Here is a 26,901-nt window from a genome sequence, read left to right as displayed (position 1 = left end):
TATGCATGAATAGGTTTTCATTCTCTTATGTTTAATGATAAATTATATATTTGCAGATATACATTAAGTGTATGAAGATTTGAAATAGAGGTTTCATATTTCTCTTGAATATGAATATATAAGCTTGAATAAGTTTGAGTCATTATTATGAAATTTTACTTATTATTTCTACCAATGCTTCTTATATTAAAGCCTGATTTTTTCATATTAGTATATGTACATTAGCTGCCTATGGATTAACATTTGCATGAAATGTATTTTTTCATTGTTTCTTCTTAAGCTTTTTATGTCTTTATATAAGATATGTTTCTTTTAAGCATGGTATTTTTAACCACAATAGTTGAAAGACAATCTTCACCTTTTACTTGTATATTTACATGTAATGTAATTTTTGATATATATTGTTTTATTATTTAACCAACCTATTTTATTTTATCGAGGGCATTTTTCAGAAAGTCATATTTTCTTGTATTAATCAAATATTTTTATCATTGCATTATTTTCTCTATTAGTTTGTTAGTAATTTGTTACTCTACATATTGTGGCTATTTTCAGAATTGCAATATGCCTCATTAATTTATTAGAGGCTAACCTAAATTATTACTTTTACCACTTACTTGAAAATTCTAGAATGTTAGAATATTTATTGTTTTACACATTTTATTTCTACTTGTATTTTTACTACTCTAAACATTATTATTGTTTTAGACAAGCCGAAATATATTTTGTTACTATCTTATTCTTCATTTCTTTCTGTATTTTTATGCCACTATGTATGTTCAATTTCCTTCTATGTGATGAACCTACTTATGCATATAGAATTTTAGGTTGACATATTTTTAGCATTTATAAATGTAAAGTCATTTATTTGGCTTCTGTCATTTCTGTTGAGAAATCAATTGTCAGCCAAATAGTTCTTCATTTTAAATTACTGTATTTTTTCATTTCTCTGGTTTTAGGGTTTCCCTGTTGGGCTTTTAGAAATGTTAATAAGATAAATCCAATGTAGTTCTGCTTGTATTTTTCTTGCTCAACATTTGCAGAGTATGTGAATACTGTGGGTTGATATTTTTTCATCAGTTCTGGAATATTCTTTGCCATGAAGTTTTCAAATACTACTTCCACTCCATTGTCTCTTGTTTTCTCTGAGATTTCTATTACAAAAATGTTAGACTTGGCAGGGCATGGTGGCTCACGTCTCTGATCCCAGCACTTTGGGAGGCCGAGGCAGGTGGATCACAAAGTCAGGAATTCAAGACCAGCCTGGCCAAGATTGTGAAACCCAGTCTCTACTAAAAAAAAAAGAAAAAAAGTGCAAAAATTAGCCAGGCGTGGTGGCAGGCACCTATAATCCCAGCTACTCGGGAGGCTGAGACAAGAGAATCTCTTGAACTCTGAGAGTGGAGGTTGCAGTGAGCCATGATCAGGCCACTGCAGTCCAGCCTGGGCACCAGAGTGAGACTCCATCTTAAAAAAAAAAAAAAGAGATTAGACTTTACACTCTGCCTTTTATTCTTAAGAAACACATTTCACTCAGTAAATGTTCAAGGCTTATTCATATTCTAGATTAGGGGTTGGCAAGCTTTTTCTTAAAAGGCAAAATAGTAAATGTTTTAGGCATTGTGGGCTCAGAGGCAAAATCCAAGTTATTATGTTGGTACTTTTAAAACCATTTAAAATGTAACCATTTATAAATGTAAAAATCATTCTTAGCTCTTAGGCTGTGGGGAAAAAAAAAAAAAAAAAGAAAGAAAGAAAAAGGCTGGATTTGGCCTGTGGGTGGTAGTTTGCCGAACCCTGTTCTAGATTATCTTAAGTGTTTTTTTTTGTTGTTGTTGTTGTTGTTTTTTTTTACTGTAGCATTTCCATATATATTTTAAAATCAACTTGTCAAGTTCCATTTTTTAAAAAGCATGTCAACTTGGATTTTTATTGGCTTTTCGTTGAATCTAGAGTGCTATTTGGTGGTAATTGATACATATCATTATAATGTATAATAGGTAATTCATGGATATTTACATCCTGCCACTTTTTAAGGTATTTCCCAATTTCCATCAATAATGTTTTGTGTATTTCTAGCTGTTTGATATGTGTATTTTGTTGTAAAATATATATCATAAGGTTACAAATATATGTATATATAGAATTTGTACTGGTTTATACAAACATAATTTAGTTTTGTGTGTTAATCTTTTACGCACCAATCTTATTAAATTGTTTTTATAATCCAAAAGTTTATTTTTTACATAAAAATTCATGTTTTTTTGCAAGCATCATAAACATTTTTACATTTTCTTATCTTATTTTACTGGTTAGTCACTTTTAGTGCAGGACTGAATACAAATGATGATGCTGGACATGTATGTTTTACGTGAGCCTCATAAGGAAGAGCTTTCAACATTTTCACATTACTTTTTTTTAAGAAATACCTCCCATAAATTAAAACTCACTTTTTCCAAGTTTAATAAGAACTTTTATTATGAATTCATATGGAATTTTACCAAATAAATTTCATGCATCTTTTGGTATGATTGACAGATTTTTCCATAATTCTGTTACTGTTGTAAATTATATTGTTTGATTTTCTTTTGTTGACCAATCGTTGCATTCCTGGAATAAAAATAACATGGGGATGATGTAAATATTTCTCTATTTGCTTTAATAATACTTTAAGATTTTGCATTTGTATTCATGCATGTGATTGTTCCATAATATTTCTTTCTTATATTTTTAAGTTTTTATAGGAAAGTTATTCTTGGCTAATGAAGTGAATTGGGAAATTATATTTTTTTATTTTTTATTTATTTTTCTTGTTGTTTTTCTTTCTTTCTTTCTTTTTCTTTTTTTTTTTTTTATTATACTTTAAGTTCTAGGGTACATGTGCATAACGTGCAGGTTTGTTACATATGTATACTTGTGCCATGTTGGTGTGCTGCACGCATCAACTCATCAGCACCCATCAACTCGTCATTTACATCAGGTATAACACCCAATGCAATCCCTCCCCTCTCCCCTCTCCCCGTGATAGGCCCTGGTGTGTGATGTTCCCCTTCCCGAGTCCAAGTGATCTCATTGTTCAGTTCCAACCTATGAGTGAGAACATGTGGTGTTTGGTTTTCTGTTCTTGTGATAGTTTGCTAAGAATGATGGTTTCCAGCTGCATCCATGTCCCTACAAAGGACACATACTCATCCTTTTTTATGGCTGCATAGTATTCCATGGTATATATGTGCCACATTTTCTTAATCCAGTCTGTCACTGATGGACATGTGGGTTGATTCCAAGTCTTTGCTATTGTGAATAGTGCCACAATAAACATATGTGTGCATTTGTCTTTATAGCAGCATGATTTATAATCCTTTGGGTATATACCCAGTAATGGGATGGCTGGGTCATATGGTACTTCTAGTTCTAGATCCTTGAGGAATCGCCATACCATTTTCCATAATGGTTGAACTAGTTTACAATCCCACCAACAGTGTAAAAGTGTTCCTATTTCTCCACATCCTCTCCAGCACCTGTTGTTTCCTGACTTTTTAATGATGGCCATTCTAACTGGTGTGAGATGGTATCTGATTGTGGTTTTGATTTGCATTTGTCTGATGGCCAGTGATGATGAGCATTTTTTCATGTGTCTGTTGGCTGTATGAATGTCCTCTTTTGAGAAATGTCTGTTCATATCCTTTGCCCACTTTTTGATGGGGTTGTTTGTGTTTTTCTTGTAAATTTGTTTGAGTTCTTTGTAGGTTCTGGATATTAGCCCTTTGTCTGATGCGTAGATTGCAAAACTTTTCTCCCATTCTGTAGGTTGCCTGTTCACTCTGATGGTAGTTTCTTTTGCTGTGCAGAAGCTCTTTAGTTTAATTAGATCCCATTTGTCAATTTTGGCTTTTGTTGCTGTTGCTTTTGGTGTTTTAGATATGAAGTCCTTGCCCATGCCTATGTCCTGAATGGTATTACTAGGTTTTCTTCTAGGGTTTTTATGGTATTAGGTCTAACATTTAAGTCTCTAATCCATCTTGAATTAATTTTCGTATAAGGAGTAAGGAAAGGATCCAGTTTCAGCTTTCTACTTATGGCTAGCCAATTTTCCCAGCACCATTTATTAAATAGGGAATCCTTTCCCCATTTCTTGTTTCTCTCAGGTTTGTCAAAGATCAGATGGCTGTAGATGTGTGGTATTATTTCTGAGGACTCTGTTCTGTTCCATTGGTCTATATCTCTGTTTTGGTACCAGTACCATGCTGCTTTGGTTACTATAGCCTTGTAGTATAGTTTGAAGTCAGGTAGCGTGATGCCTCCAGCTTTGTTCTTTTGACTTAGGATTGTCTTGGAGATGTGGGCTCTTTTTTGGTTCCATATGAACTTTAAAGCAGTTTTTTCCAATTCTGTGAAGAAACTCATTGGTAGCTTGATGGGGATGGCATTGAATCTATAAATTACCTTGGGCACTATGGCCATTTTCACAATATTGATTCTTCCTATCCATGAGCATGGTATGTTCTTCCATTTGTTTATGTCCTCTTTTATTTCACTGAGCAGTGGTTTGTAGTTCTCCTTGAAGAGGTCCTTTACATCCCTTGTAAGTTGGATTGCTAGGTATTTTATTCTCTTTGAAGCAATTGTGAATGGAAGTTCATTCCTGATTTGGCTCTCTGTTTGTCTGTTACTGGTGTATAAGAATGCTTGTGATTTTTGCACATTAATTTTGTATCCTGAGACTTTGCTGAAGTTTCATCAGCTTAAGGAGATTTTGGGCTGAGACAATGGGGTTTTCTAAATATACAATCATGTCATCTGCAAAGAGGGACAATTTGACTTCTTCTTTTCCTAACTGAATACCCTTGATTTCTTTCTCTTGCCTGATTGCCCTAGCCAGAACTTCCAACACTATGTTGAATAGGAGTGGTGAGAGAGGGCATCCCTGTCTTGTGCCAGTTTTCAAAGGGAATTTTTCCAGTTTTTGCCCATTCAGTATGATATTGGCTGTGGGTTTGTCATAAATAGCTCTTATAATTTTGAGATATGTTCCATCAATACCAAATTTATTGAGAGTTTTTAGCATGAAGCGCTGTTGAATTTGTCAAAGGCCTTTTCTGCATCTATTGAGATAATCATGTGGCTTTTGTCTTTGGTTCTGTTTATATGCTGGATTACATTTATTGATTTGCGTATGTTGAACCAGCCTTGCATCCCAGGGATGAAGCCCACTTGATCATGGTGGATAAGCTTTTTGATGTGCTGCTGAATCCGGTTTGCCAGTATTTTATTGAGGATTTTTGCATCAATGTTCATCAGGGATATTGGTCTAAAATTCTCTTTTTTTGTTGTGTCTCTGCCAGGCTTTGGTATCAGGATGATGTTGGCCTCATAAAATGAGTTAGGGAGGATTCCCTCTTTTTCTATTGCTTGGAATAGTTTTAGAAGTAATGATACCAGCTCCTCCTTGTACCTCTGGTAAAATTCAGCTGTGAATCCATCTGGTCCTGGACTTCTTTTGGTTGGCAGGCTATTAATTATTGCCTCAATTTCAGAGCCTGCTATTGGTCTATTCAGGGATTCAGCTTCATCCTGGTTTAGTCTTGGGAGAGTGTAAGTGTCCAGGAAATTATCCATTTCTTCTAGATTTTCTGGTTTATTTGCGTAGAGGTGTTTATAGTATTCTCTGATGGTAGTTTGTATTTCTGTGGGGTCGGTGGTGATAACCCCTTTATCATTTTTTATTGCATCTATTTGATTCTTCTCTCTTTTCTTCTTTATTAGTCTTGCTAGAGGTCTATCAATTTTGTTGATCTTTTCAAAGAACCAACTCCTGGATTCATTGATTTTTTGGAGGGTTTTTTGTGTCTCTATCTCCTTCAGTTCTGCTCTGATCTTAGTTATTTCTTGCCTTCTGCTAGCTTTTGAATGTGTTTGCTCTTGCTTCTCTAGTTCTTTTAATTGTGATGTTAGAGTGTCAATTTTAGATCTTTCCTGCTTTCTCTTGTGGGCATTTAGTGCTATAAATTTCCCTCTACACACTGCTTTCAATGTGTCCCAGAGATTCTGGTATGTTGTAGCTTTGTTCTCATTGGTTTCAAAGAATATCTTTATTTCTGCCTTCATTTCGTTGTGTACCCAGTAGTCATTCAGGAGCAGGTTATTCAGTTTCCATGTAGTTGAGTGGTTTTGATTGAGTTTCTTAGTCCTGAGTTCTGGTTTGATTGCACTGTGGTCTGAGAGGCAGTTTGTTATAATTTTTGTTCTTGTACATTTGCTGAGGAGTGCTTTACTTCCAATTATGTGGTCAATTTTGGAATAAGTGTGATGTGGTGCTGAGAAGAATGTATATTCTGTTGATTTGGGGTGGAGAGTTCTGTAGATGTCTATTAGGTCTGCTTGCTGCAGAGATGAGTTCAATTCCTGGATATCCTTGTTAACTTTCTGTCTCGTTGATCTGTCTAATGTTGACAGTGGGGTGTTGAAGTCTCCCATTATTATTGTATGGGAGTCTAAGTCTCTTTGTAAGTCTCCAAGGTCTTGTTTTATGAATCTGGGTGCTCCTGTATTTGGTGCATATATATTCTGGATAGTTAGCTCTTCCTGTTGAATTGATCCCTTTACCATTATGTAATGGCCTTCTTTGTCTCTTTTGATCTTTGATGGTTTAAAGTCTGTTTTATCAGAGACTAGGATTGCAACCGCTGCTTTTTTTTGTTCTCCATTTACTTGGCAGATCTTCCTCCATCCCTTTATTTTGAGCCTATGTATGTCTCTGCATGTGAGATGGGTCTCCTGAATACAGCAGACTGATGGGTCTTGACTCTTTATCCAGTTTGCCAGTCTGTGTCTTTTAATTGGAGCATTTAGTCCATTTACATTTCAGGTTAATATTGTTATGTGTGAACTTGATCCTGCCATTATGATATTAACTGGTTATTTTGCTCGTTAGTTGATGCAATTTCTTCCTAGCCTCGATGGTCTTTACATTTTGGCATGTTTTTGCAATGGCTGGTACCGGTTGTCCCTTTCCATGTTTAGTGCTTCCTTCAGGGCCTCTTGTAAGGCAGGCCTGGTGGTGACAAAATCTCTAAGCATTTGCTTATCTGTAAAGGATTTTATTTCTCCTTCACTTATGAAACTTAGTTTGGCTGGATATGAAATTCTGAGTTTAAAATTCTTTTCTTTAAGAATGTTGAATATTGGCCCCCACTCTCTTCTGGCTTGTAGAGTTTCTGCCGAGAGATCTGCTGTTAGTCTGATGGGCTTCCCTTTGTGGGTAACCCGACCTTTCTCTCTGGCTGCCCTTAAGATTTTTTCCTTCATTTCAACTTTGGTGAATCTGGCAGTCATGTGTCTTGGAGTTGCTCTTCTCAAGGAGTATCATTGTGGCGTTCTCTGTATTTCCTGGATTTGAATGTTGGCCTGCCCTACTAGGTTGGGGAAGTTCTCCTGGATGATATCCTGAAGAGTGTTTTCCAACTTGGTTCCATTTTCCCCCTCACTTTCAGGCACCCCAATCAGATGTAGATTTGGCTTTTTTACATAATCCCATACTTCTTGCAGGCTTTGTTCATTTCTTTTTCTTCTTTTTTCTTTAGATTCCTCTTCTCGCTTCATTTCATTCATTTGATCCTCAATCGCTGATACTCTTTCTTCCAGTTGATGGAGTCGGTTATTGAAGCTTCTGCATTTGTCACGTATTTCTCGTGTCATGGTTTTCATCTCTGTCCATTCGTTTATGGCCTTCTCTGCATTAATTATTCTGGTTATCAATTCTTCCACTTTTTTTTCAAGATTTTTAGTTTCTTTGCACTGGGTACGTAATTCCTCCTTTAGCTCTGAGAAGTTTGATGGACTGAAGCCTTCTCTCATCTTGTCAAAATCATTCTCCGTCCAGCTTTGATCCGTTGCTGGCGATGAGCTGCATTCCTTTGGAGGGGGAGATGTTCTCTTATTTTTTGAATTTCCAGCTTTTCTGCCCTGCTTTTTCCCCATCTTCGTGGTTTTATCTGCCTCTGGTCTTTGATGATGGTGATATACTGATGGGGTTTTGGTGTGGGTGTCCTTCCTGTTTGTTAGTTTTCCTTGTAACAGTCAGGACCCTCAGCTGTAGGTCTGTTGGAGATTGCTTGAGGTCCACTCCAGACCCTGTTTGCCTGGGTGTCAGCAGCAGAGGCTGCAGAAGATAGAATACTGCTGAACAGCGAGTGTACCTGTCTGATTCTTGCTTTGGAAGCTTCTTCTCAGGGGTGTACTCCACCTTGTGAGGTGTGAGGTGTCGGTCTGCCCCTAGTGGAGGATGTCTCCCAGTTAGGCTACTCAGGGGTCAGGGACCCACTTGAGCAGGCAGTCTGTCCCCTCTCAGATCTCAACCTCCGTGTTGGGAGATCCACCACTCTCTTCAAAGCTGTCAGACAGAGTCTCTTTCGTCTGCAGAGGTTTCTGCTGCTTTTGTTGTTGTTGTTGTTGTTGTTGTTTAGCTGTTCGCTGTCCCCAGAGGTGGAGTCTACAGAGACAGGCAGGCCTCCTTGAGCTGCTGTGAGCTCCACCCAGTTTGATCTTCCCAGGGCTTTGTATACCTACTTAAGCCTCAGCAATGGTGGGCGCCCCTCCCCCAGCCTCGCTGCTGCCTTGTGATTAGATGGCCAACTGCTGTGCTAGCAATGAGAAAGGCTCCAATGGCGTGGGACCCTCCAGGCCAGGTGTGGGATATAATCTCCTGATGTGCCCGTTTGCTTAAAGCGCAGTATTGGGGTGGGAGTTACCCGATTTTCCAGGTGTTGTGTGTCTCAGTTCCCCTGGCTAGGAAAAGGGATTCCCTTCCCCCTTGCGCTTCCCAGGTGAGGCGATGCCTCACCCTGCTTCAGCTCTCGCTGGTTGGGCTGCAACAGCTGACCAGCACCGATTGTCCGGCACTCCCCAGTGAGATGAACCCAGTACCTCAGTTGATAATGCAGAAATCACCTGTCTTCTGTGTCACTCGCGCTGGGAGCTGGAGACTGGAGCTGTTCCTATTCGGCCATCTTGCTCCGCCCCCTATAGTTTTTTAATACTCTGGAAGAGGTTTCTATTTTTGTCATTTCTTCTTATAAGTTTTGTAGAATTCACAAGTGAAGCTATTTGGTTATGGATATTTTGGGGAAGATTTTAAATTGTGGACTAATTTTTTATTGGTATGTTTTCTTTCGAAGAATTAAATTCTGGAAGATATTTTCTAAAATTGCTTCTGTTTTTCTATGATCTTTTTAATGTCTTTAAAATCTGCTGTGATATCCACTGTCTAATTCCTAACGCTTCTTATTTTCATCTTTGTTCTTATTTTAATCTGTCATTCTATGGCCTGAGCCACTCTGCTTGGCCTCTCAGTCTTAAAAATCAACATTCGATTCTCTTGATACTATGTTTTCTCTCTTTCTTTCATATTTGATATTAGGTTTATTATTTTCTTCTGCTAATTTCCTTGCATTTAATGGATTATTATTTTCCTAAAATTATTGAACTTTATTCTTTGTCGTAGATTTTTAGTATTTTCCTTTTCTAATACGTGTTTTGTACACTCTTAATTTACTTTCACATGTAATTTTAGTAATATCCTAAAAAGTATGATAAGTAATATTTTAATTATCATTTAGTTCAAAAACTTTTCTAATTTCTATTATCTCTATTTAAACCATACATTGTTTAGAAGATAGCCTATGGCTTAGTGTTACATATATTGAGACTTTTATTGTTACATTTATATTGTTTGATTTTAGTTCAATTTTATTATGATCAATCACTACACTTTATAATCATTATAATTTTTTAAATAAAAAGTCAACCTTTTCTGTTGCAAATGAATATAACTACAACAGATTTCTTTTGATTAGGGTTCCTGTTAATATGGTATATCTATTTCCATCTTTTAATTTTATGCTCCCTGAATTCTTTTATGTATGTCTGTGAGGAGAAGTGGTATTTTTTTAACCTGAAAATTACTGTCTTCAAATTGAAACAGTTTATTTACATTTACTCTCACTACAATATATTTGTATGTATTTCTATTTTTTTGTTATTTACTATTCTATAGATGACAGAAACATCTATAGATGTTTCTTGTTCTTTTAAAATAAATATTTGCCTTTTGGCAAAAGATTTTGTTTTTTTAATTATACCATTCCACCCCACCCCCTTTACTTGTTTGGTGCTTACACATTCTTTTACTGTTACCTGTTACCTCTGATTTTACAAAATAAATTCTTGAATTATTAAAATCTAATGTAAATAAATTTTATATTTTCCTGGACCATGAAATTGTCTTATAATATTTTAAGTCCATTTATACCTCCTTACTTATGCAATTGTTCTGTTTAGCATTTTAATTTTGTGTATGTATATCTGGATGTGTTCGTGTATGTATGTGTGCATCTGTGTGTGTTTATAGACACCAGTATATTATTATTGCTTTGTGTAATCAGTATTCTTCAAGCTTACCCACATATTTAAAAGTTTCTTTCCTTACTCTTCTTCCTTGAATCCTTGAATCGCTGGCCTTCTGTGTGGTATTATTTTTCTTCTGCTCGAAGAAAACACTTTCGTAGCCTTTTAGTGAGCATCTGCTGATGTTGAATTCTGTCAGTGTTCATTTATTTGCTTTTTTTTTTTTTTTTGGAGATGGAGTCTAGCTATGTCACCCAGGCTGGAGTGCAGCGGCGTGATCTCAGTTCACTGCAACCTTCGCCTCCCGGGTTCGAGCTATTCTCCTGCCTCAGACTCCCGAGTAGCTGGGACTAAGGCGTGTGCCACCATGCCTGGCTAATTTTTGTATTTTTAGTAGAGACAGGATTTCACCATGCTGGCCAGGCTGATTTTGAACTGCTGACTTCAAGTGATCTGCCCATCTCGGCCTCCCAAACTTCTAGGATTACAGATGTGAGCCATTGTGCCTGGTTGAGAAGCTTTTTATTCAATTTGATTTTGAAGGATGATTTCATTGACTAAGAATAATATCTTGTCATAGATGAAACATAAATTTAGGTGTCCAATTGCTGTGTTTATTTTACTCCTAGCCAGTGTTTTGGCTTGCATCATTTTTATGACTTAGGTTGTAAAATATTTTTTTCATTTTATTATTAGATGGTATCAAATTCAGTATTAGCATGTCTGCACTAGGTCTTAGGAGTACTAATATCTAAACTAACTTCCTCAAATTTTCCATACCTAATTATTCAAAAGGCTAAAGTGATTAGCATCTGTGCGGGTCTCAGTTTTTCTTTCTGTCTTCCTTGTACTTGTGACTCAGTTGTTAGGCCTATGTGATTTTTTAACTTTCCTGAATTTCACAAATAAAATTTCTTCCCTCTGATGCCTAATTTTACTGAGTAAAAAAACAAACATTTATTTACATTTTTTAAAGCTGCTTTCTTAAGGAAGTTAATAATGGAAACTTTGACTAAGTTAAACAGCCTAATGCCACATATACAAATAAGACAAAACAAGACAAAATGATTGCCTTTGATCTATAGGTAAAATGTTTTAGAAAAAATTTTTTGAATTGATTAAAATTATATTTTCTTACCTAAAATAGTCAGAAATGTTCTATGTAAGTTAAAGTAAGCACATCTTACAGGTGTGCTTAACTTTACAAGTAAAACTTGAGCATAATACATTTAAGGGTTTTTTTTGTCTTTTTTTTTTTTTTTTTTTGGTACTGTCATGGCAACACTTATTTTCGGTAACAAAACTCCAAAGGTTGCTTATTTCTAAATGTTCTTATATTTCCTTAATAACTTGCTAATTTCCCAAATCTCTTAAACTAACTTATAATATTTTCCTGTGGTACCTCTTTGAACAAGTTCTATGGTATAAACTACATAAAACCTTTCATTTCATGAGAATTTAAAAAATTAGTCTTCAGACACTCTCTCACTACTCCATGTGAATTAGGGAACATCTATAAAACACCTATACAGTGAAGGCTTGTGCCTCAGACACTTAGATCTAAAAGAATACATGTATTCCACTCTTCTTTAAGTTATTGCAAATAACTATGTTTATAGCACAACCTTTGTTCTTTCTCTCCTTTCCTAATTATTTGCTTCAAAAACCTTTTTCTATACAATGGTATTATCACCTACATAGAGTGAAACATAACTTTATTTATAAACTACTGTACATTCTAAGGTGAAGGAATTATTTCATAAGGATTGAATATAATGGTATGTTCATGGAATTAAGTAGAAATTTTCTCTTTTTATGCTTTAAAATAAATAAGCAATTTATATGATAAACTACTGAATTTCATAAATACAATTTTAAATTTAATACTTCAATTTATCTACAACACTGGTAAATCCATTCCTAACTAAATTATCTACTCTCTCTACATTATCGACTTTCTTTACATTGTCTACTCTCATCTTGTATGTTGTTTATCCATGATAACATTTTATCATCTATAACTCTTGTTATATTTGTTCATAAAATTTGATGCTTCTTGGAGGTTGGAGGAGAGGTGAAATATTTAATAAGCAAATTTGAAATGAAAAACAATTCTGAATAGATCCTGAAACATGAGCCCTTCATGTGACAAATTCAATATAAACCCAACTGTTGCCTGAGTATTTGGGAAAGAAATAAAAAAACTGTCATATACTCACAGTGGCATAATAAACAAATGTTAATTGATGTGCTTTGTTTGAAATACTTCCAGGGAGACTTGCAATGAGCAAGGTTTTTCTATATAGGCAATTCAGCAGCATATGCTGGCACATCTAGGAAAAGTCATTATGTATAAGTGTTTTCTGCCATCTGGTATATGACCTAAAATATCAAAAAGAAATATGTACAGCTAAAATGAATATGTGAATTTGTTGAGAGTACCTTTGACTCATCAGGTAAAGCACTTTGTGGTTAACATTTTATGGTGCAATCTTTAAGACAAAATTTGTTTTTATTCTTAATGATATTTCCATATCCCTAATGTACCCTGTAGAGCAGCAAAACAGAACAAACAACAGTATTAGTCCCAATTTTCTCAGTGCCTATTTATCTCCTCCTCCACATGTGGCTTTACTTTGGACATAAATAGCAACAGTTTGGAAAGTGAGCTGTATTTTTGGATAAGTATAGATCCTTAAATACTTATCAATAGAATGTCAATGTAACAAATACATTGTTTTAAGAAAACAAAATATAATATTGTAATTTTTATATAAAAACAGTTTTTGTAGTGCCTTTATCATGCACCAGGCACTGTACAAAGTATCTGTTATATACATATATATAATGTATATTAACTCATTTGAGCCCCACAGCTCTCCTACCACCATCATCGTCCATGCAGATCAAGGATTTGAGTTTTAAACAGAATAAAATGAGGTGCTGGTAGTGGGTGCACTGTGAGTGAGCTTAACTCAAAGGCTCTAACATTTCTACTATTTCGTGCTTTCTCTAAAATTAAATATAAACAAGGAACTAACATTTATTGAAACACTTTCATGTGCTAGAGACTGTACTATAAAATATATGCTTTTTGTCACTTACACTTTGAAGTTTAAGGAAAAAAATTATTGTCAGAAACAAGTAAGATATTTCAGCAAGATTACTTAAGGAAAGGTAAGGACATTTTAAAAAGAGAGACAGACTGAGAGAGAAGGGAAGAGAATTTGTAGCAAGCTGCTGCAATGGTTTGAAATTATTTTTTCCTTTTGTCTCTTATGTCAAAAATAACGTGAGTTAGCTCAAATTTTGTTGTGTTTGCTACATTTCTCTAATTATTGGTGGAAAATTCAGAACTTTATGAAGGCCTTTTTTTTTTTTTTTTTTTTTTTTTGATATGTGTGTATTGCTACTACATCCTAATTCCTTTGGGCTGATTTATCCATTATCTTCCTGCATTAATGCGGGCTTTTGCCATCTTTAAGCCCAACACAAAGGCAAAGGGTAAGCTTCTGTTCCTGCCTTTGGTTAAAATATGTATGTGAAGGAAATAGTCTTCAAGAATACTACTTTTCCAATGTTAATAGTAAATCAACAAAGTTAACATATATATTTTTAAATTCCCATTTGTTTATTAATAAAAATAAATGTCATTTTCTAATAATGTAATAATAACAGGAAACCCTGAATTTTTACAATCTTCAGGGGCATCACTGAAAAATAAGAATACATGATCAAAATGTAAATAAATGGTTAAAGATGGTCTTTGAGGTAATGTTCACTTCCAGGCTAAATGGTAGTAAATTTATAAATTTGGAATCTATTGTAAAATATGTTCATTAATATTTTGTTTAAGTCTACCCTCAAGAAGTATAGACAAATTTATGCATAGATGGCATTCAAGTCTCTTAATATTGAAGCATATTAGAATAATGGCTTTAAGAGAAGAAGGAAGAAAACTATAGAAGACAACTCTAGAAGTATAATCATGATCTTATTTGATACATTTGCTAATATAAAAGTTATGTTATAACCAAACTGTTTTGGCATGGCAGAGGTTAGATAGAGTCTTCCTGGGTTGATGGTGGGAGTTGCTGCAAAGGCCAGAACTCTAGTGCTCTGTCCTAGGGAAGACCTGAAAAGCACTAATATCTGTTGACCTTCTCACTGTCTACAAGACAGATCATCCTATATGATGTGTGTTAACCTCCATAAAACTAAAAGGTATTTGTTATCCCCATATCGCAGATGAAAAATAAGACAGAACAAAACTAAACACAAAACAATCCTGGAGAAGTTAACTAAACTTTTTCAGTTTTACATTCATAACTAGCAAGTGATAGAGACACACCTGATTTCAGATCTTTCATAGTACATAGCCCATATTCCTTCCTGGCAACTTCTTGTGAGAAAACACACACAAAGCCTTTCATAAATAAGGAAAGTATACATTTGACTGAAATTTAAGACTACATTTCTATTAGACAAAGGACTTGGACATCAACGAAGGATAGAAATTTACCTGAGCTTCCCACAAGAGAACCATAGAGAAAGATGTGGGAATATCTTCATTTTGCCGAGAGAGGTGGCATCTGTATCTATAGCTTCTCCTGTCTTAGAGGGAAGAAAGCGTGGAGTAGTCAAATGAGACATGATGAAATAAGCATCAAGATTCCATAATACAGATGTTACCGGTGGAGGGTCTTGACTATAAGTTGTCCAGGTTCTTGGTGTTTTGGACAAAGAATTGGACAAAATGCACAAACAAAATAAGGAAGGAATGAAGCAACAAAAGCAGAGATTTATTGAAAATGAAAGTACACTTCCCAGGGTGGGAGCGGGCTTGAGCAAGTGGATCAAGAGCCCTGGTTACAGAATTTTCTGGGGTTTAAATACCCTCTGAAGGTTTCCCATGGGTTACTCAGTGTACGCCCTATGTAATTGAAGTAGTGACCCACGGTCAGTCCGATTGGTTGTGGGAGGGGACAAATCAGAGTTACTTTCAATTTTTCATCTGCCATGCAGAAAGGGAGGGGCGTTGCAAAGGGAGTAGGTAGCCTCTGGTTCTTTTGTTACTTGGGCATGAAAAGTTGGGATTTTCCTTTTGATTTAATTCCAGGAAGTCAGTGTGAATTGGCCGTAGGTTCCCTGCCTCCAGACCCTATTCGCTTGCCTCGCTTCCGCTCTGCGAGAAGCAATCCCCATAAATCTTTATGGGGAGAAGAAGGACTGATGGTCTTTCTTCTGTAACTGCTTCATGCTGACTTGGGGCTTAGTCCCTACCTATTAGGGATCATGGAATTCTCATTCCGCCCTGTCTAATGAAGACAGGGTAGCTTCTTGATGGCCAGGATGGTGTCTTCACCTGAAACTGGCTGGAAGCCCTGTCACATGATAATCTGAAGCTTGATGATCTCTAGGTGAGAAGAAATGAATTTGGTTAAAAGATTCAATGGGAACTTCATTGTCTGGATACATATGCTGTAAGGAATGTTTATTATATAAATGAATTAGAACATTCTACTTGGTACAAAGAAAGTGATTCCAACCATTTGGAAAAAGGCAATTAAACTACAAAAATACATTAAAAAAAGGCTTCTATTATCCAGCCTACAGTAACTATGCAACAAAGACACCAAGGAAAGTTGGTGGGCATTTACTTTTCTTTTGGCTATCTTCTAAACAGGTACTTTGGGTCTTTCACAGGTTCACAGGTATAGTGGCTGATAGGAGCTTCAGGGTTGAGGTCCAGGACTTCAGGTATCGCAGACGTGATCCTTGAAAGGTGTATCCAACCATCTAACCTTAGTACTTTGCAGAAGGCGTGGCCAGTATTACTGAAAATGATGCCTTCCATTTGGGCTGTAATTGTTGAGCAGGTGATCTCTTTTTCCATGTTTTCATCTCTTGGCCTGATTTAGGGTTGCTGGTTAGTTCCTGGTGTGGAGAGTCTTTGAGTTTCAAACTTTTGTAAAACCTGCTGAAATTATCCTAGGTTAACTAGGTATTTTACTAAACTGGCTGTTTCTGGATCAGTAATTGAATCATTAATTTAGAAAGGGCTTCAGATAACATTTCTTACAGGCTTATATTAATTTTTGCTCTAGGGGTATTATGGATCCTTAAGAGGGCTACAGGCAGTAAGCTGAACCATGTTTCTTATGTTTCCTGACATTGCTTAGCTAACACTCACTTTAGAGTTTGGATAGTCCATTCTACTTTTCCAGAGGACTGAGGCCTCCATGCTGAATGTAAATAGTATTTGATTCTGAGAGCCCTAGCAACCCCTTGAGTCATTTGGGAGATAAAGGACAGGTCTTTATCACTTTGGAGTCTCTGAGTTAATCCAAACTGGGGGTTATTTCTCTTAAGAGGACCTTTATAACCTTATTTCTCTTAACAGAACCTTCTCTGTTCTGTTAGGGTAAACTTCGACCCAACCAGTAAAGGTATCTATTAGCACTAACAAAAACTTATATCCTCTGAAAGCTGGCATATGTGTGAAGTCTAATTGCCAATCTTCCCCTAGTAAAGTTCCTCTCCTCTGGACTGGTTCTATTAGAGGAGGCATTTTGTTTCCTGAGTTGTTAAGTGCACACAATGAGCAGGCTTGATAGACCTGCTTAACCACCAAAGCTAAGTTAGGCCCAATGAAGAGTCTGTTAACCATGGCCAGGGTAGCATCCCTCCCTATATGGAAAGAGTCATGCAGGGTTTTTATAATTCTCCATTGGGCTGTTTGAGGGAGATATACTTGTGATCACATATACCACCAGGATCCTTGTTTTTGTTCCCCTTGCTCCAATATTAGCTGTTTCTGTTGGGATTGCACCCTGAAGGTTGTGGCTTTGTCTTCTCTGTCAGACTTGCTGTTCCCTTGTGCTATAGGGGTTAAGTCCCTTTGGTACCCCCTACAGTGAACTATAGCTATGGCCTTTGGCAGGTGTACTGCTTTTAATAGCTGAAGAATTTCACGCCCATGCTTTATAGGAGAGTGTTTGTTAGTTAGTAGTCCCCTTTCCTTCCAGATTGTAGCATGAGCATGAACCACAAGGAATGTGTATTTAGAATCTGTATAGATGTTAAGCTTTTTACTTTGCCCCAACATTAATGCTCAGGTAAGAGTAATGATTTCAGCCTTTTGTGCTAATGTGCCAGGGGACAGTGGCTAGGCGTCAATTGTACTATGATTTACTATTGTGTATCCAGCTCCTGTGCTCCCTATTTGACACAAAACTACTGCCATCTTAAACCAGCTATCCTCAGAATCTCAGAGAGGTTGATCTTTTAAATTAGGCTGGCTAACATATGAATGTATGTGCAATGACCTGCTCGCAGGAATGATCAGTTACTGGGCCTGTGGGCAGAAACAGAGCTGGATTCAAGGTGATACAGGTTTCAAGGGTTACATCTGGGTTTTCTAAGAGTGTGGCCTGGCATTAGGTTAAACTTCCCTCCATCATCTAGAGTATCCTTTTATTTCTAAGACTGACTTCACCTGATGAGGGGATAGAACTCCTGGTGGTTGACCTAGGGTGATTTCAGTGGCTCCTTCCACTAAAATACCAGTGGCTGGGATTGCCCACGGGCAACTTGGCCATCCCGAGGCTGCTCCATGCAGGTTTTTTGAAAAGTAGGCAGTTGATCTGGGTTCTGATCCTAATTTCTGGGCTAGTATTCCTACAGCTATGCCCTTCCTCTCTGCTATATACAAGAAGGGCTTAGTTAGGCCTTAGATGCCAACAGCGGAAGCTGGTGGGAGCCTAGTCTAGCTTGGCAAAGGCTTCTCTCATTTCTGAGGCCCATTCCATTAGCTCATTTTCAGGCCCCCTTTTTGCTTCATACAGGGGCTTTGCTTGATCCCAAAATTTGGTGCCCATATTCTGCAAAACATGGCCATTCCCCTAAAAGAACAAAGCTGTTGCTTGGTGTGGGGAGTCCCCAAACCACATATGGCTTGCACTCGTTCTGGGGATATTTGCCAGGCTCTAGGTGGTAAGACATACCCTAAATATTGGACCTGTTGAAGGTTATTCTGAGCCTTCTTTTTGGACACTTTTATGCCCTGTCTGCCAGAAAATTCAAAGTTTCTGTAGTATTTTGTTCAGAAGCTTCCTGGGTTGCACTACACACAAGAAGGTCATCCATGTACTGGAGTATACTCCCATTCTCCAATTGCAGATCCCTCAGATCCCTCTCTAAGGCCGAGGCAAAGAAAGGGGGTCTGTCCCAAAAACCTTGAGGGAGCAGTGTCCAAGTGTATTGTTATTTTCCTCCAGTATTAGGATTTTTCTATTCAAAGGCGAAAAGGTATTAAGACTTTGGTGCCAGAGGAATGGAGAAGAAAGCATCTTTTAGGTCTAGGACTGAGAACCATTTAGCACCTTCTGGCACCTGAGCCAGGAGGGTATATGGATCTGCCACCAATGGGTATACGGGGATAACAGCCTCATTAATTATTCTGAGGTCCTGTACTAACATGTACTAAGCCTTCAATATTCTTCCAAAGGGTTTAGAATGGGTAAGATGGGGGTATTGCAGGGAGAACTGCAGGGTTTTAAGAGCCGATGGGTAAGCAATACCTCAACTCTGGGTGCTAGGCCTTTTCTTGCTTCCAGCTTAATTAGATATTGGTTTTGATTAGGAAAATAGCTGGGGTCTTTAAGCGTATTTTGACTGGCAAAGCTATTTTAGGCTTCCCTAGATTTCCAGTATACCATGCCAGTGGGTTAGCCTCTTTACTAATGTAATCTGGGACTTTGGCTGTATTTTGCCTGTTAGCAATTCTGCTAGGTGATGCTTACATTGTAGCAGTGCCCCTATTTTAACCATAATATCTCTTCCCAATGGGGGATTGGGCAGTTTGGTACTACTAGAAATTCCCGTTGGAAGATTTGTTTCTCAAATTGACAAATCAAAGGAGGAGTAAAGAATCTTGTTTGCGGCTTTCCTTCCATTCCCATAATGCTCATGAACTGGGAGGAAAGGTTTCTGCAAAAGCAGTGAGAACAGAGTAATTTGCTTCTGTATCAAAAACAAACAAACAAAGAAACAAACAAAACTGAATTTGGGTACCCATGACATCCAGAATTACCTGGGGCTCCTCAGTAGTAATTACAATGTTCCTGGAAAGGGGCAATGAGGAAGACCCTGGGCCCCTTCGGTCTTCAGTCTTCATCTAATTCCTGCTTTTGCACTGCTAGAGTTTTTGCCTGACTGAACCCCTCGGTGGGAGCAGGGGCCGTCAATCCTCCAGTGACAGGGTTTGTAACGGGTGCCCTCACATTTTTGACAGGGGCCTGGTGAAGGCTTAGTACAGTCTTTTGCCCAGTGCTCATTTTTCTTGCATTTGAAGCAAGAGCCTTTGCTGTCATTATCATTATGGCCCTTCAGGTTTCCCTTAGCTGCTCTTTGGGCATTCAGGGTACTGCCAATGATGGCTGCCATAATTTTTGCCTGCCATTTTTCTTCACTCTGTTCCTGTTTTCCTTCCTCCAGGTCACGATTGTTGTACACCATAAGAGCAGTATCAAAAACCTGATTTTGATTAGTTCATGGCCCCATCAGTAGCGTTTGGAGCTTAAGTCTAATGTCTGTGGTGGACTGGCTAATGAAATGCTGTGCCATTAATATTTTGCCTTTGGAAAAAGAAGGGTCCAGAGTAGTATATTTTGTAAAGACTTCCTCCAGCCTGCCATAAAACATGACTGGATTTTCCTCCTTGGCTTGTGTAACCCCCCTTCATTTACATTATTTACTACCTTAGTTATTCCCTTTCTCATTCCTCCAAGGAAATTTAGCCCAGTTGTTCATTCCCATGGGGGTATTATAGTCCCAATTAGGATCAATAGTGGAGACTGTGTTTGGGCCCAGGTGAGGACCCTGAAGGTTTAAGGTGAATAAATCATCTGCTTCCCTGCGGGCGGCCTCGAAGATTTGATCTTTTTTCCAAGGGGGTGCATCAGGTTGCTAGAATGAATTGAACATCTCTCCATGAGAGAGCAAAGGCTAAGGCCAAAGTCTGGAAAGCTTCTGCAAATTTCCTGGGATTCTTGAAATAGTTTTCTAGCTTTTACTTACATTGTTGTATATCAGTTATAGAGAAGGGACCTGCACTAGGACTGGCCCCTCAGCTTCTGCTACTTCCCTAAGGAGTAGCAGGGCTCCAGGGAGAGTTGAATAAGATGTTCTCCTTTGAGTGTGATGGGGACTTAGTAGGGTTCCCAGTGTTCGGGGTTTAGCCTCAAGAGCACTTGGCAAGGGGCTGTATGGAGACAGATGCTGTTCACCCCGAAAGATAGGTGGCCCTTGTAAAAGAGGATCATCTGTAATATCTAGTTCTGCCTTAGGACTTTCCTTTGGGGGGGCTGGTTCTGGGAGTTTTGCAGATTGTTAGGTTTTGGTATAGGGTCATGAAGGTCTGTACATATGGTATTTCTGACCAGTTCCCTGCATCTTGCAAAATGGGTCTGATTGCAGGATGGTGTCATAATTAAGGCTACCATTGACTGCACATTGCTCCAGGCTGGGCAGCTCATAATTAGGCCAAACAGCATTGCAGAAAAAATATGTATATATATGTTTTCTCTTTAGATTATCAGTATCAAATTGATTCCAATGGTGGAGGATGCAGCCAAGCAAGGAATCAGGTGGAATAGATGGAGGGTTGCCCATAGTGGAATCAGGTGGAGTAGATGGAGAGTTGCCCATAGTGGTCTGGAAAAGAGAGGAGGACTTTGAATAGTGGAGGGTTTATCAAGTGACCCGAGTGATGCTTGAGGCATCTTGGAAAAATTCTAGGTCCTGACTGGAGTCCCAGGGGCATTCACCTTTTGAGCCCTGTCTTAGTCTGTCAGACATCTCCGACATTAGATGGGTGCTGGCATTGCTTTGGAATCATTCCCTCCACCACTAACCCATTATGAATGTTCCTTAAGGTTTTCCTATCCCACTTAAAGCAACTCTTTTACTCTCTAAATTTAGGCAAGAAATCCACATTAGATTGTACATCAGTTCCTGCATAAATTCCTTTTCATGAATGCCCCCCCTATGCCCCACACAGACCATCTACAACATTCCCAGACCCTCTGACTTGTCCTAAACATCCCGTCCCTCTTTTTAAACAACCAGTCATCTCTTTTCTTTATAACATTCTTTGCATAGTTGGTGGGTTTCTTTTGTTCTTGACCAGTCAAATAGGGGAAGGGAAGAATTTAGCATGAAAAAAGAAGGCTCAAGTCACCTGAAATGTGTGTGAGTTCACTCTGGGGGAGCTGTTGCTGCCAATTGTGTCACATGTAGGAATCAGGGACTATAAGAAAAGAAGGTTTAAGTGGCCTGAAACATGAGTTCACCCTGTGCCACTGTCAATTGTGTCACACATAGAGATCAGGGACTATAACCAGAAAAGATAGAAAAGAGTCCATCCGCCTTCCAGGCAAGGCAGCTATCCCCATGCACTCCTTCGCCTTCAGACAGCACTGGAGCATGGCCCTGGCCAGTTGCCCTCAAATACCAAGGAGCTACTAGGAAACAGCTGCAGAAATACTGAAAGAAAAAAAGGAAAAGGACTCAGGTCCCTTAGAACTGGGTGGTAGCAGTCAAGGGCTTCTACATGAAAACGTTTTCCATTTCTCCAGAGATTGGCCCCAGCCAGTAACCTGCAGTTGCCTCTGTGTTTAGGCACTGCCCACCAAGCATCCCAAGTTGGAAAGGAAAAGCCAGAAAAAGAGAGAGAGAGAGAAAAAGACTCCCCTATATGAAACAGATAGGAAAAGGGGAAAGGAGAACAATAAATTCCAAATCCTATGCAAAGAAAGACTTAACCCATTATGAGTCTGATTGGTTGCAGGAAAGGACCAAACAGAGGTACTTTCAGTTTTTCATCTGCCACACAGAAACGTGGGGGTTGCAAGGAGAGTAGCCCCTGGTCCTTTTTTAACTTGGGCATGGAAAGTTGAGGTTTTTATTTTGATTTAGTTCTAGAAAGTCAGTGAGAATAGGCTTTAGGTTCCCTTTCTCCAGACCCTATTCTCCTGCCTCACAGGTTAATGTTATCTTTGATTACAGTATATTTTACCAAAAAGTGTATCATGAGAAGACATCAGTTTTTTGGTCCATTTGTTTACTCATTCATTTATTCATTCATAACTCTCTTAGTAATTCCAGAGTTCACCATAATATCTTCATTTGTGCAATACTGTACTATATGTTGAGTAAAAAAATGTAGGAGCTCTTTTTTGGTGGTGTCATTTTATTTTCTTTTTCTATGCTGAAGAATAAAATCATGTAATTTTATTGTGTAAAACATGATGTTTTAAAATATATATATGCTGTGAAATTGTCAAATTGAGGTAATTAACAAATGCATAACCTCATATAGTTATTATTTCTTTTGTGAGAACACTTAACATCTACTCTCTTAGCATTTTTCAAGATACGATGTATTTGTATTAACTATAGTCACCATGTTGTACATTAGATCTCTTGAATTTGTTTATTCTATCTAACTGAAATCTTTTGACCAACATCTCCCAAGCCCTTCACCCATCAGCCCCTGTTAAACACCATCCCACTCTACTTCTATAAGATCAACATTTTAGATTCTACATGTAAGTGAGATCATGTGGTATTTGTCTTTCTGTGCCTGGTTTATTTCACTTAACATGATGTCCCCCAGGTTCATCCATGTCGTTACAAATGGTAGAATTTTCTTCTATTTTTATGGCTCAATACTATCCCATTGTGTATATATACCACATTTTATTTATCCATTCATCTGTTGATGGACACTTAGCTTGATATCATAGCTTGGCTATTGAGAGTAATGTTGCAATAAACATGGCAGGGCAGCTCTGTCTTTGACATACTGATTTTCTTTTGGATATACCCAGTAGTGGGATTACTGAATCATGTGCTTGCTTACTTTGCATGATTTTTACCTTCTCCTTTGTAAATGTTTTTTTCATGTTATTCTTTGACTATATAACTTTATATAGTTATGTAGTCCTCTATAACTTTCACAGTGACACATATTTGCATACTTGCCTTTTGCTATTTTTCTCATTGCTTTAACTGATTTTCTTTCAGTCTATACCCTGAGACTGTACTCATTTTTTTCTACTATACTTTTGTCTAAATAATTCAATAATAAATCTTTCATCAGTAATTTAATTTAGCCAGGCCTAATTTTGGAAGCTGAAAGAGGTTAAGTTAGATGTTCATATATAGAAAAACATTTTCTATTTCTATCTTTTGTATCGCAAAATTGATATGCATCTAAAATGAATCCTGAGTGACTGGTAATGAGCTACCTGAAGACAGATAATACTCAATGAAAATGTAAAAACAAATGATAAAGGGCAGTATCCAACTTATTTACAAGAAAAGGAGTTAATAGTATGTACATATCATGAACATAAAAAAATTGGTAACATATGCCATTTTACTTAGATTTTCATTTATTATTACTGATTATAGCCAGAGAAAATATCCCTCTGGCCATTTTAAAAGAAGTAATTAAAAAGCGGTCCTGGACATTAACAAACAGGAATAGGAAATTTCAGAAAATAGCTTTTTCTTGAATAAATATTGCTTAAATAATGGGAAATTTGTGTAATTTTTTTACTCTTTGGTGTTAGAACATATTTAATTTAATCAAAATCAAAATCTTAAATATCTTCAATTTAAGCTAAATACAAAGCTCTTATTTGCTTTTCACTTAAAATTTTTGCTCTATAAAAATGTTCTGTTTAGCCGGGCATGGTGGCTCATGCCTGTAATCCCAGCACTTTGGGAGGCTGAGGCAGGCAGATCACCTGAGGTCAGGAGTTCGAGACCAGCCTGGCCAACATGATGCTACCCCGTCTCTACTAAAAATAACAAAAGTTAGCCAGGCGTGATGGTGTACACCTGTAGTTCCAGCTACTTAGGAGGCTGAGGCAGGAGAAGTGCTCAAACCCGGGAGATGGAGGTTGCAGTGAGCCAAGATTGTGCCACTGCACTCCAGCCTGGGTGACAGAGCAAGACTCCTTCTCAAAAAAGAAAAAAAAAATGCTCTGTTGATATCAAGAACAATTTAGATTGTGTGTAAAAAAAAAAAGTCTGATTTAATACAATGTACATTACTTCAACTGATTGCTTAATTTCCTATTAAATAAAATTCCAGAAAGTGTATGAAATTCTTACATGGCAAGTATATCAAATTAAAAATAAAAATTACCTTATTAAATTTTCAGAGTTTCAAGACTGGATGCATTAATGTTTATTTATTTCACTGAAATTGGCTATTTTGGTTTTTGAAATCTTTTGGAAAACTGCAATTTTTTAATCAAGATTATTTTTACTTAACAGGAAAAATGCAATATTAGTCAAAGAAAATAAAGATACTTTAAAAAATTTAATAATATATGATTTTTTTTCTCCCATTTAATCCTGTTTCAACTGATTCCTTCTTGTTTCTTTCAACAGGCTGAGTTAAATGACCCAACCGATCCTTTCACTAGGTATAGTACAAACATCTCATCAAATGTAGGAGAAGAAGTTTTCTCCAAATATATTGGGTGGAGAATTGCCGACACTCTTTCCAAACTATTCTTTCCCCCCATTGAGGCCCGTGTTCTTCCTTTGAAGAAACCATCAATAAAAAAGGATCAAACAAAATATCCGAATAAAAAGCTGGAGTCCATGAAAAAGAAAGTTCTACATTTCACTGTAAGGTAAAGAGAAGTACTATTGGTTTTATTATTCTAATACATTACAATTCAAAATCACAGAAATTATAGATAATTATTTGCCACATTAGTTAACTCAGTTTCTCTTCTTCAATTCAAATTTTGGTTCGATCACCTCCTAGGTGGTCTATCATTGAGCAAGTTCCTCCCTTCTCCGAAACTCTTCATGTTTGTAATAGGCATTATTACATAATACAAATCAATATTAATGTAATTCTTGTGAGATAAATACTAACTTAAAACAGAAACCAAATCATTCAATATTCAAAATTTTAAGACTTTATTTTATGTGTGTATACATACATATATATACATACTTGATATGTATCTTACATATCTAAGTTAGAGTCTTGAACATAGTAAGTCTTCAAAAACTGGTAGTTATGAGACTAATTAGATTTTATGTTTCAACTCCTCATAAATTTATTTCAAAGGACTCCAGGAAACATTGGACTTAGGAATGATTTATTAAAGTGAATAATTTTCAAATTTATTTACAATTTCTCCAGTGGTAGATTTCTTTCAGATTCTTGGGGTCCCTGTTGTCATTTTAAGATACACAGAATGTTAAGATGTTAAAAGTCACTTTTAGACAGATTTTTAAAATAGATGAAAAATCACTCCTGATATATAACACAGGCCCTATTTTACATTGTAAATCTCTTAGTAAAGCTTTAATCACGACAGAAACTTTTATTTACTTTTTAACCCAAGTCATTTGAAGAATATATTGTTATATTTTTTCCTATTTATTTTAATACATTTACTATAAAGTCAGCTTTCCTTGTATTTTTAATTCATATTTTGATGTGTTTGGTGTTCTGTTGAGCAATTTATTCCTGATAGGCTGTGATTGATTGATTAATAGATAGCACACTGATTTTGATTTTACCATTCTGAATTTTTTGTTGTTGTTGTAAATTGTACCTGCTATATATTGTTTTATACGTTACATCTGATTGGCTTTGCCTTTGTGTCTTTTTACAATCTAATGTAAGAGCCTTTTGTTCCTGGATTAGAGGAATTTAACCCAGTGAATAAACTTAGCTGGACTAAATAGTTGCTGAAAATGCATCTGTAAATTTAAACTTAACTGTAAATTTTATTCAATTCCTGAATATATACTTTCTTATGTATTTATTCTTATTTATTTTTCATTTGACTAAGGTATTATCAATTGTTTTAAATATGTGCTCAATATTTGAAAATATGTTGTATTTGCCTCCACAAATAAGGAGTAATTTGGATTAATATGTAAAATCATTATCCTTTATAACTATTGCCACAGTATATTACTGTGTTTGCAAAGTCTAGTATAATATGTGATTCTCTTTCCTTTGTAGGATCTCCCCAGTTTTAAGAACTCTTATACATATTCTCTTTCATGAAAAATGCTCCAACTTTCTGTATATTAAAGGTAAAAAGTCAAAGCCTCTTTAGATTATAGACCCTTCCTTCCCTGATTTACCCCCTCATCTCTCCCTATCCTAGGTAATAACATCAGTAATTTCTTGTGTGTCCTTTCAGGGTCTATAAAATGCAAATATAATACATTATTAGTATTTTTAATTTTTTCCCCTTCATTTTAACATGAAAGTTAGCATAGTAAACATAGTATTTGGCATCTTGCATTTGTCATTTAACCTGATTTCAGGTACATTTTTCCATTCCAATACATGGAAAATTTTCTAATTATTATCATTTTTTAAACAGACAAGTTTTCCTTATTATGGATATATCATAATTTATTTAACCAGTTTTCTATTGG

The 26,901-nt window shown here is 36.7% G+C and overlaps 1 protein-coding gene across 3 annotated transcripts in view; it reads left to right on the top strand.

The window, feature by feature from the left end:
- Positions 1 to 25,575, top strand: part of TMEM232 (transmembrane protein 232) — a 200,454-nt gene extending 174,879 nt beyond the window's left edge. For all 3 annotated transcript variants that reach the window (XM_078004470.1, XM_078004471.1, XM_078004472.1), the window contains one exon: positions 24,871 to 25,575. In XM_078004470.1, coding sequence (XP_077860596.1) covers positions 24,871 to 25,122 — 252 coding nt within the window. In that variant the 3' untranslated portion in view covers positions 25,123 to 25,575. The remainder of the gene's footprint in view (positions 1 to 24,870) is intronic.
- Positions 25,576 to 26,901: the final 1,326 nt, after the last annotated feature.

Source organism: Macaca mulatta, chromosome 6, assembly GCF_049350105.2.
Source record: "Macaca mulatta isolate MMU2019108-1 chromosome 6, T2T-MMU8v2.0, whole genome shotgun sequence".
Taxonomy (NCBI): Eukaryota; Metazoa; Chordata; class Mammalia; order Primates; family Cercopithecidae; genus Macaca; species Macaca mulatta.
The sequence above is the reverse complement of the archived record's forward strand: the minus strand, read 5'-3'. Positions and strand labels throughout refer to the sequence as shown.